This window comes from Solanum tuberosum, unplaced genomic scaffold (genome assembly GCF_000226075.1).
Source record: "Solanum tuberosum cultivar DM 1-3 516 R44 unplaced genomic scaffold, SolTub_3.0 scf00076, whole genome shotgun sequence".
Lineage (NCBI taxonomy): Eukaryota > Viridiplantae > Streptophyta > Magnoliopsida > Solanales > Solanaceae > Solanum > Solanum tuberosum.
In genome coordinates this window covers 1,449,173-1,460,182 of record NW_006239000.1, presented here as the reverse complement: position 1 = coordinate 1,460,182, position 11,010 = coordinate 1,449,173, and the positions used below count along the sequence as shown (strand labels likewise).

The following is an 11,010-nucleotide window of genomic DNA, read 5'->3' as shown; positions in this document are numbered from 1 at the left end:
GAAAAAGTTGTTGTTTGTGAAATTTACGGAATTTGGAGGGAGAATTGCACAAATAGACATTTTAGGACCTCTATTTAAGGAATAGTTGAAGTGTATACAGTCTTAAAATTTAGTCATTTAGAATCAAACTATAAACCTTCGTGTTTGAAGTTTCAATCACTAATAAGATGTTTGAATGCAGAGTTAGGTTTTGTCGATTTGAAACTTTAAATTAGAAGGTATGAAGAAGAAAAAATAACAGTAGAAGCAATTTGAACTTTCTATTTGAGTGACCTGTTGATGAATTAAATTAAATCAACATCATATGAAGCATACAATATTGTTGAATTGGGAAATAAGTAGATGATGCAAAGATAAATTACAATTAGCAATTATAATTCAAATATCATTTTAATTTTACTCCAAGCCATAATACTTTATTTACACATGTGTTAGTGTATGCTAAATTGCTAATGACATTAATAATTAGAAAAAAATAGATAATTATGGGGGATAATGTTGGTTGGGGGTTGTAATTGATTAGGGGTGGGTGGGGGGCTGAGGGGTAACAAAGTCAAAATTGCAGCATTTTAAATAACGTACCTAACAGTGGCACTACACAATGAAATAACAAGTGTCAAACATACTTTATGGATAAGTGAAGTCATCAAATTGGGCACTTTATAGAGAAGTATCAAGATTTTTTTCCATAATCATTATGATTCGACTAATTTAGATTCAAATAATATATTATTTCATTATCTTGGGGTATGAAAGCGAAATTTTTAATTAAAAGATAGATGAAATTTATTTGTTTGATCATAACATTTTTTAATAATAAAGTATTCAGATCATTTTAATTATAATCATCCGTTTTTCAATATCTACTGACCTAGTTAACATGATTACATTTTCCATACTGATCACTAAAGGAGAAATAATTTGGAGCTGCAATCAGAAACCTCTAATTAAAGGTGGTTAAAATTTAAATACAAGATTATACTATTTAATTTCCTTTGTCTTAACCTTAATTGTTAAACTAAAGACAAATTGTTAAAGTCGGAAAAAGTGATAATAGTTTTGAATGGGACATAATCATATGGGGAAAAAGAAAAATAATAATGGGAAAATACTTTCAACTTTTAAAAAAATAATATCTCCTCACCGTAATTTCTCACTAATCTTACTTTAATTTACCAAGAAAATTATGATATATATCGTTCGATAATTAATTTATTAATATGGTCAAAATATATATAACTTATACATTAATCATGTATATACAATGTACATAGTACATGTATATTTAGTAATAAACATATAAATCTATATATTTTATATATTTTTTTATAAACTAGTTGATCGAAATATTTAGAATCGTAATTCTAAACAAATAACCGTTGAAAAATTCTAGAAAAGATGAAGAAGAGCAAGAATATATGAGCAAAAAAAGTCCAATTTGATCTTAGATGACTTTATATAAAATTCAAGGGGACCAATAAATTTAATAAAAAGATCCAACTTTTGGTGACCCCATATTATATATCACTTTAGCTTTTGGATTATTGGGGTAGTAGGCCTAATACTTTGAATTATGTGGCAAATTATACTAAACAAAATATAGTTTTAAAAAAGATGGTATGCTCTTAATGAATAAAAAAACCTCAATTAGCGGAGAAACTATGATATTTTTTCATAGGGCTCCACCAAAAGGAACAAGTTTTTCGTGTTAGATTTTTCATTTGGTGTTTCGTATTCACTTTCAATATTAGTCAAATTTTTAGTTAGAGTTATAATTATAAATTTGTTAGTTTATTGAGTTTCAAAATCTGAATATAGTATTTTTTTATACATGTTGAATCAAAATTTTAATATAAATATAGAGTTTGAGTTAAAATTATTAAATTTTGCTAAACGTAAACTATCCTTTTAGTACCCCTTTTTATTTTATTGTCTTGATTAATTCAAATTCAAATTCAAATTAAGAAGTGAAGTACTTTAGTACATAAAATGTTATTCATAATAAATAATTTTAAAAAGAATCACCTCCTTTTTATTGTTTGAACTCAATATATCTAACTCTTATTTGGTCTGGATTTTAAAGTTGTGTTTCAAATCTATATTCTACTTGAATTTATTCTTTTTGAATTTTGCTAGTGAATGAATTTCTAAATGCGGATTTTCAAAATATATTCCACAATCTATAACCAAATAAATATTTAAAGACAATTTTTTTAAATCAAATTTAATTAAAATATTATTTTATCTCAAACTTTGGTGGTCATGATTTGAATAAAATACAAGTTTTATAAAACATAGAATATGGTCACCCGTGACGTTTTTTTCCCTTTTTTTTTGAACCTTATCCTTTTGTCTTTTTTTCTACACCAAAAAGTGTCATACAAAAAATAAGTCATGTGAAAACGTCATATTTTTTGACGAAAAAAATATTAAAGGGAGAAACTTTGGCTACATTTTCGTATTCTTGTGCTAATTTTTTCTACGTCCATATTTATTGAAAATGATGAAAAATGTTGTTTCAAGATTCCTCTTCCAATGTTCATTTTTTTGGATTGTTATTTTAAAAATAATTGATGTTTACAAAGTTTTTAAAGTTTAGTCTATCTTCGATGAATGTGAATTTTGAGTTGTTAAAGTTTTGAATGTAGCTATCTTAAGTCGACTCATGGAAGAAAGTATAACGTATGTAAAGTGTGAGAATATTCGTAAAGTAATTGTAGACTTGAATTTATTTATTTCGTTGAATTCAATAGTTTTGACACCAATTTGTATTTATGCTATATGTTTATCAAAGTTCAAATCTTATATGTGTTTTGATTACCTTTTAAGCTTTTCAGTAAATTTCATTTAGATATTCAAACTACAAATTATTTCAATTAAACATCTGAACACATGTTTCTATTAAGCATTCTTTGTTTAAATTTTGATAAAAACTTTTGTGTGTGGTCTCAATAAGTCATAAAATCTCTAACTTGTTCCAAATTGAAGCTAATATATATAATTAACGAGATAACATAGTCTATATAGAGTTATAGACGTCTGAGTTTTGTTCCAACTTTAAACAAAAGAGTATCCAAATGAAATTTACCTATACTTTAATTTTATAGCATTTCACAAACTCATTTTTACGAAAGATCTTTGTTTTCACCCATAAAAAATAAGAAAATATCATTCAAGAGATTATTTTCACAATTTAAAAAGTTGTCAATATATTAAGCCTGATTAATCAAAATATAACAACAACATATCTAGCGAAACTCTATTATCAGATACAAAAATATTATTTTCGATAAACTCTCGGTTATCTTAATGTATAATTTGTCACATCCCAAGAAATTTGCAGGTAGTAAGACACGCTCCAATGTGCAGACACCAACTGTTTAAACGCACTAAAAAGTCCATTCATTGATTGGAGTAGTGAGCCAATGGCAATGGGTCGGCGTCTACTGTGGGGCTAATACTAAACTTTTTGTATTAAAAAATGCAAAACAAATCCTAATACTGATCTACAAAAAATAGTATAAAATTCCAACAGATAGTACAAAATTAGAGCACAAATATTTAGGGGGACTTTCTGACAAACTTCCAAATCCACTATCATCATTCTTGTTGATTTTATTCTCTGCAAATTTCAATTATTCTTCTCCTTTGCTTCGTTTTTTGAGTTGGGTTTTCTTCTTTTTCCATAAAAGTTTACTCTTTTGGATAGTTTTTTGGCTTAATAATCAGAGACTCAATCTGTAAGTAAGAATTGTGTTCATGGACTTTTAGTTTTTTGTGTTGTTATTCTTTGACTTTGTTCTGGTTTTTGCTCAATTCTTGATTTTGCACTTGTTTTGTTTATGTGTTGAGACTGTTTTCTGTTCTTGATTTTGAGGTAAGTTTTGTGTTTTTTTGTCTTGAAGGGGAAAAGGGGTTAAAGATTGTAGCTTCTTTTTTTTATCTAGATTTGGTGCTGGATTTAAGTTGAATAGTTGAGGAGAAAGGTAAAGATTGTAGCTTTATGCATTCTCATGGGTGCTGGATAGTTAAACACTTTATAGGGTTCTGTTTGTAGGTTTATTTATTTTATCTTTGGTGTCTGAGTTTAGTTTTGAACACTTTGGGAGGAAGTTAAAGATTGCAGCTTTATTTACTTCTCTGAGGTGCTGGATGGTTAATACTTTATGGGGTTTTATTTTGTAGCTTTATTTGTTTGTCTTTGGTGTCTGAGTTAAGTTTTAACACTTTGGGAGGAAGTTAAGATTGTAGCTTTATTTGCTTCTCAGAGGTGCTGGATAGTGAATACTTCATGCGGTTCTGTTTATTTTTAAGATCAGAGCTGTGTGATTTGTTACTTTAAGGAGGGAACCTGAGTTTTGAAGTGATTCTTTTTGGTGTGTTTTGAGGTTTTGCCTCTCCTTCCTTTTATCTTTTTTCAGTTTGGTATGAGTAAAGCTGAAGTCTTTTTAAAGTTAGGAGAATTGATTGAGTTAACTAGTTGACTAGATTCTGAATTTGTGCTTGTTGATGAGTTTATGCTCTTGAAGGGTAGACTTGGAACAACTGTAAAGTTGTATCCGTGTGACCTATAGGTCATGTTCGAGTGGTGGAATCAACCAATGATGCTTGTATCAGGGTAGACGGCCTACATCACTTGGCTTCTTTTTTTTCTTTTTTTAGGAGCTTATGGTTTTGGTTATATGGTATTAAGTATGATTGTGTTGATTCTTTAGCATAATTTCGGTATATTTCATAATTTTGACTGTTTCTGCCCATTCTATGCTATATTATCCTTCATCTTAAAATTAATTAACATGTTGCTCCAATCTCAATCTTTCACTTTAGGGTTATTTTTGTTCTATTCGAGGAAAAAGATTGCATTTTTGTTTCCATTTACTTCTTTCGGTTATGAATTGTACCTGTGTGGAATTCTTCTTCTTCTTAACATGATCTTGTTGTTATCTTTGATCCTTCATTTGCCATGCTATCATTTATGAGCTCTGAATTCTTGTCACTTGGTCCAAATATGTATCTGAGTTAGGTTAACGAGTTTATTCGTTAAGGTTTTCACTTTAAATAAAGCTGCTAGTTTTTGTTTGATGGAGCATGTTACACATTAGGTGAATTCCACATTGAAATAGGAGAGGAAAGTTTAAGAGCTTTATAAGGTATAACACAAGTTCACGTGATAGCACACTTTTTGGCTCGATGATTGCATAGCCCAAGGGACAAATCCATGAGGTCTGTTGGGCCAAAGCGGATAATACGTATCATGGGTTTGGGCTGTGACATGTAGTGTGGAGGGACCATTCGTGGGGGGCTAGTTCTTATGGCAAACTCCAGTATAGCTGTTATGTGCTCCAAAACAAGTTTGTTTTAAAAACATATATATATCTACTCCTTCAATTACTAGTCGGTCCTCTGTTATATGCTATTTAATTTATGGAGATTTTTCAGTTTTTGCTCATAGCTATGTGTTCAGTTTTAGCCGATGTGATATCTGATATTGATCTTATCCTTCGATTTTCTCAGGTTCTATTTGCGGTCAGCTTCATGGATTCTCCACAGTCTGTTGTGTCACCATTTAAGGGTTCCTCCGTTTTCGCGGACTCTGAGAAGCAAAGCAATGAATTTTTCAGCAAGAACCCTTCTGGCCTATCCCGGGGAATTTCTGCTCATAGAGAGGAGGCCGAAGTCTGCAACATGGAGGACTTCATTGGTGTTCTCGACGTGTACGTACATCAGGCTAGAGATATCCACAACATCTGCATTTACCATAAACAAGATGTTTATGCAAAACTTTGCCTTACAAGTGATCCTGAAAGTTCAGTCTCCACTCAAACCATTAATGGCGGTGGGAAAAGCCCAGTCTTCAATGAAAATCTAAGGCTCAATGTTCGTACGATAAAATGTTCTGTTAAATGTGAGATATGGATGATGAGCAGGGTGAGGAATTATTTGGAAGACCAATTGTTGGGATTTGCACTAGTCCCCCTATCTGAAATCTTCATGAAAAATGGAAAGCTAGAAAAAGAGTTCTCTCTTTCGTCGACTGATCTCTTTCACTCCCCAGCAGGATTTGTGCACTTGTCCCTTTCCTACAATGGAACTTCACCTGAAGTTATTGAAATTCCTGCATTTCCCATATCAGAAACTGATGCATCTCGGACAGACAGCGAAGCACGTGAGTCCCTTCCAAATGAGTTTGACAAAATTGAGTTCCCAGATCCTAAGATTGTAAATGAGAATAATCTTATGGTCTCCGAGTATTTCAATATGCCAGGCAGTAATCCAGATTCTCAAAGCTCGGATAGCTTGGTCTCTTCTGATACAGAAAACCAGCTCAGTCCAGAAGTTGATGTCCATATGGAAAATGTTCCCAGTGAGGTTGCTAATTTCCACCAATATCCAAAGCGTGATTCGCCTCCTAGCAGCATATCAACCATCGACTCTCCAACAGCTTCGCATCCTGCAGGCTCTCAGTCCTCTGAGACCCAAGGAGCTTCCAAGTCTCCAGGGGAAGAATATGCGTCTGCCTCTAAAGAATGTCCCACAGGTAAAAATAATGTTGGAAATGCTGAGAGCAACATATCGGAAAGCAAGCCCCCCAGTGCATTTCCAAAGCCAGTGGTCATTGAGCTAGAGCAAAAGGTTGTGCAACAGGATATTGTGGATATGTACATGAAAAGTATGCAGCAATTTACTGAGTCATTGGCAAAGATGAAGCTTCCACTGGACATTGAAAATGGGACAACCAGTTCTGAGAATTCAAGTTCAGATCAGACATCGCAAACACCCAAAAGCACTAGCTCACGGGTGTTCTATGGCAGCAGAGCTTTCTTCTAAGCTTTTGTGAATGGTTCTTGAATGACCTATAGCGCGATTAGGAACAAGTCTAAACGGATAAGTGAACACTAAGGATTTTATGAATGTGGTATTTATCCATTTTATCTTGTGAATGCTTAAAATGCTCTGAACTAATCAACTTTTGTCTGTTGAAGACTTGTTTTACTTCATCAGTACCTTGTAGTTAATTAGAACTTTGTTCTTAATTTATGCTCAGCATTTCCCTTGGAATAATTTTGAATATGTGCTGTGCTATTTCATTCTTAGTGTACTACAACACTCCAGTCTAGAGACAACAAACACCCCCCGCCCCTCCCGGCCTTGTCGTGCCTGCCTTGCATGCTATTGTCTGATATTAGTTTCTGCAACAAGTAATCAGCTCGAGTTCGATGAAGAAAAGTGTTGTTGTAGGCTGATTGTCAACAGAAGAAACACTGTTTTTTTTATAAGATATGAAACTTACATGAATAGTGTTTCTGCTTACATCCACTCACTTCGAATCTTTCACACAACTAGCCACACATTTCAGAAAAATAACTTGAAAGAGTCTTGGTAAAAGTTCACATACATAAAGAAGAAAGCTCTCAAACTAAAGGGCATACACATGCTTCATTGAACCAGGGGTGGATTCAAAAGAAGTCATAGAAGAAGGAGAAATGTCTTCTTGATCATTCACAATTTCTTCGATTATCTCCAAGACCTCTGTCATAGTAGGTCGCTCATCAGGCAAACGATCCACACACTTGAGTGCAACGTTTAGTAGAGGGAAAGCATACATTTCATAGTTGGCAACTTCACTATCAAACACTTCTCCAGTCCATTCTTCCCTCACTATAGATTTCACCCATTTGACAAGGTCTAATCCTGTCTTCTCCACAACTTTACCTGTTAGCAGTTCCAGCAGAATCACCCCGAAGCTATAGACATCAGTTTCTTCTGTCAACGTTTTCTCAGGGGCTGTATAACCATTGTCTTTATAGAGGCAACTTTTGTCAGGGTCTAAGAATTTGTAATAGCCATACTCACTTATCAATGGCTCCCCGTTATCGCTTAATAGAATGTTTGATGGCTTAATGTTGCCATGAGGAATGACATTGCCTTTCTTTGAACTTCTGTATATGTACGCGAAACCTCTTGCTATGCCAACTGCAATCGACAGCCTTAAGTTCCACGGGAAGTTCCATTTCCCCTCTGCATAATCTGCAACAATAAACAACAACAATATGATATAAAATTCTGAATTACAAGATGAGAAATTTGAAGTTCTTGACTACTTACTTTCGAAAAGTGTTAGTAGACTTCCACTGTTCTGATATTTGTAGATGAGCATTTTTTCATCATTGCTAGAGTAATAAGCAACAAGTGGAAGTACATTTTGATGCTTCAAGCTCCCTATCTTTTTCATCGTTCGCGAGAACTCCTTGAACCCCACTTGTAGTTTCTTCAGTCTCTTGAGAGCAAACACACCACTTCTACTGATATGAACCTTGTAAAGGCTGCTGCAAATGCCTTGTTTTGTTAAGTTAGCAGTTGCTTCAAGAAGATCGTCCATCGTAAACTTCTCAACATCTTCCATGAAGAAGTAAAGTTCTGAGCTTTTCTCTTCAGTGTTACACACTCCATCCACAACTTCATCTGAGGGAGTTTTTCGAGGAGACGGATAATCAACTACTTCCTTTATAACCTCCTTATCCTTAACTGTCCCAACACATCTCATATACAAGAATACTAAAACTACTAACACAATCACAGTTCCAAGAGATATGAGTACCCAAACCATCAGACTCACATGATGATTATTTGTCTTCTTATCGTCACTTACTGTAGTTGAAGATGAAGATTCTTTAATAGTTACACGTCTCAACGCGTGTAGACTCATCATACGTTGTGAGGAAGTGAAATTGTTCTTAGAAATGTTAAGTTTTTTAAGATTCTTGATCCTTGTCAATGACTGCATTAGTACTAATGAGTTTCCACTAAGAAAGTTGCTGCTTAAATCAAGAACAGTTAAACTTTTACACGATGATATCGATTCAGGAACAGTTCCCTCAATCTTATTCCTAGCTAAGCTAAGAACTCTCAAGTTTGAGAGTTTACAGAGTGACTCTGCATCAATTACACCACTAAGATTCATGTTCTCAAGTCTTATTTCTATGATTTCTTCGGAACGTAAATCACACTTAACACCATGTAATTTGTAGTAACAAGGGTAAGAAAACAAAGCATTTCGATCAACGTTTAGTACATTGTTTGGATCAATAGCAACAAGAAAACTGATAAATGATTTGGATTCGATAAACTCGCCTCCATTACAGAATCTGATAAAAAGAAGAGAAAGTAAAACACTTACAATGAACTTGAGAAGATTGTCCATCTATTTAGCTAAGATGAAATGGTGTTGTTTGACAGTGTACTAGGTTACTAAGTGTGTTAACATATGATTTCACAACATAGTATTATCCATTTTTTTGGTATTTTCTTGTCTTTGTGACCTTGTTTTTGTTCATAGTTTCCAATGTTTTCATGTTTTGACTTGATCTCTAATCTACCTTGTAATATTCATATTCATACTATAATGACTAGGAATTGGACAAAGATCATATCTTTTATGAACATTACAAGGTTGTGGTGTCTTTACTATTGGAGCTTACCTATAAGTTCAAAGAATTTTCGATTTTTCTAGTTAGAATGGATTGGTCGTACGTATTCAATCAATAATTGTTTATGACTGAATTGCTATTTTACTTGGTTTTGTGGGAGAGGAAAATGTTTCAAGAATATGAATATCTAAGTTGATTGGACTCGGTGTGCGGGTGTCTAGAGGTCGGATCCTTCACGAATTTTAAGATTTCGGGGGACAGATATGTGTGCGGAGATTCGGCTAAAAATAGTTCAAATATTTAAAAATAGAGTTGTTGGTTTAAATTATGACACACTGTGCCAGGTATTTCATCAAGGAGAAAATATTGATCAAGATGAGAGTTAGAAGAAGGAGATGAAATGATTGACGTAGAAATTCTGTATACAAGTTATATGATCTTCTTCAATTTCACCTTAGCTTTTACATTATACAATGTATGTCCCGAATTTCCATGTCAATTTTGATCGAAGTACCCAAAATCGATTGACCTAATCCAATATGGATCTCACACCCATACTATACCATGTCGATACGCGTGCATCACGATTAGGCATCCAAACGCTATTACTTATCTTTCTAACAAAAAAAGATATATTATCATACAACCCATCCTCAACGGTAAGTGTCCACACCATTCGACTAGGAAATCACGGGTTCAGATCATGTAAATAGACTCTCACAAAAATACAAAGCAATGTTTCATTCAATAGAACCCAGTATGATTTGGCCCTTCCATAGGCCACACAAATAATGGGAGTTTAGAGCACCGAGTTGTGCTTACAATAGATGTAGAAGCAGAATTGTTTGGGCAACTTCATGGTTTGAAAGTAGTTTGTCATTAAAGCTTAATACAAATCAAAATTAACTCCTCCATTTGTCGCACCTCCATTTACGGGGCAACATTTTACGTATCAAACATTTTTTTTAGATATGTCTAATACATACCATTTTCGTATTTGACCACTTTCTTTAGAGATCGCATCACATTCGTTAATCAATAATTACTAACAAGATAAAAGATATTTAACAAATTTATTACTTCGGATTAACTTGTCCTCCCATGTACATTAACATGCGAAAAATATTTAATTGCTTCATTAGTTAATAATCAGTACTAATTACTAACAAGATAAAAACATTAACCTTTTCTGAATTAACAAGACCAAAAAAGAAATATTATGTCCAAATACCACCTTTAATAAAAAATTGTGTTGTGAAAAACGTGCCCAACATATTTTTTTCTTCAGAGAAGCAGCCACTTGTCTGCTTTTGTGAGGCATTATGGCTTAAGTGATGATTACATTAATACTAATTAAACGAGTTCTCATCACCAGAAAATTTCAAATAAGAGCATAATCTTTTAATATCCAAGTTATTTAAATGAAACGATTTTTTCTTTAAAAATTTATCAGAAATTGATATGATTTGATATAAATACTAATTACAACTACGTTTTTCTTAATTTTGGTAGGTATTATTTTTATTTTATACAACCGTGAATAGAAAATATCATCATTAAATAATATAGTGCAGTATATGAG

The 11,010-nt window shown here is 33.0% G+C and overlaps 2 protein-coding genes across 4 annotated transcripts; one reads left to right on the top strand and one right to left on the bottom strand.

Annotated features, from left to right (window-relative positions):
• Positions 1-3,540: 3,540 nt before the first annotated feature.
• LOC102592665 (uncharacterized) lies at positions 3,541-7,071 on the top strand. 3 transcript variants are annotated; one of them, XM_015308175.1, is made up of 2 exons: positions 3,541-3,740; positions 5,515-7,071. In XM_015308175.1, exon 2 carries the CDS (start codon positions 5,536-5,538, stop codon positions 6,826-6,828), a length of 1,293 nt encoding a protein of 430 aa, XP_015163661.1. In that variant the 5' UTR covers positions 3,541-3,740; positions 5,515-5,535; the 3' UTR covers positions 6,829-7,071. The 3 variants fall into 3 exon arrangements, with proteins under 3 accessions (XP_015163661.1, XP_015163662.1, XP_006346164.1); XM_015308176.1 differs by having other exon boundaries at positions 3,541-3,744; XM_006346102.2 differs by lacking the exon at positions 3,541-3,740 and adding an exon at positions 3,780-3,986.
• A 346-nt stretch (positions 7,072-7,417) lies between these two features.
• Positions 7,418-9,202, bottom strand: LOC102595857 (probable inactive receptor kinase At4g23740). The gene is made up of 2 exons (XM_006346193.1): positions 8,107-9,202; positions 7,418-8,028 (listed from the first exon to the last, which is right to left on the bottom strand). Exons 1-2 carry the CDS (start codon positions 9,200-9,202, stop codon positions 7,418-7,420), a joined length of 1,707 nt encoding a protein of 568 aa, XP_006346255.1.
• Positions 9,203-11,010: the final 1,808 nt, after the last annotated feature.

Bases quoted from the DNA above. Each gene is read 5' to 3' on its own strand.
- LOC102592665 (XM_015308175.1), top strand. From the start codon at position 5,536: ATGGATTCTCCACAGTCTGTTGTGTCACCATTTAAGGGTTCCTCCGTT.
- LOC102595857 (XM_006346193.1), bottom strand. From the start codon at position 9,202: ATGGACAATCTTCTCAAGTTCATTGTAAGTGTTTTACTTTCTCTTCTT. The intron at 8,029-8,106 runs GTAAGTAGTCAA...TTATTGTTGCAG, and splicing joins TCTACTAACACTTTTCGAAA to ATTATGCAGAGGGGAAATGG.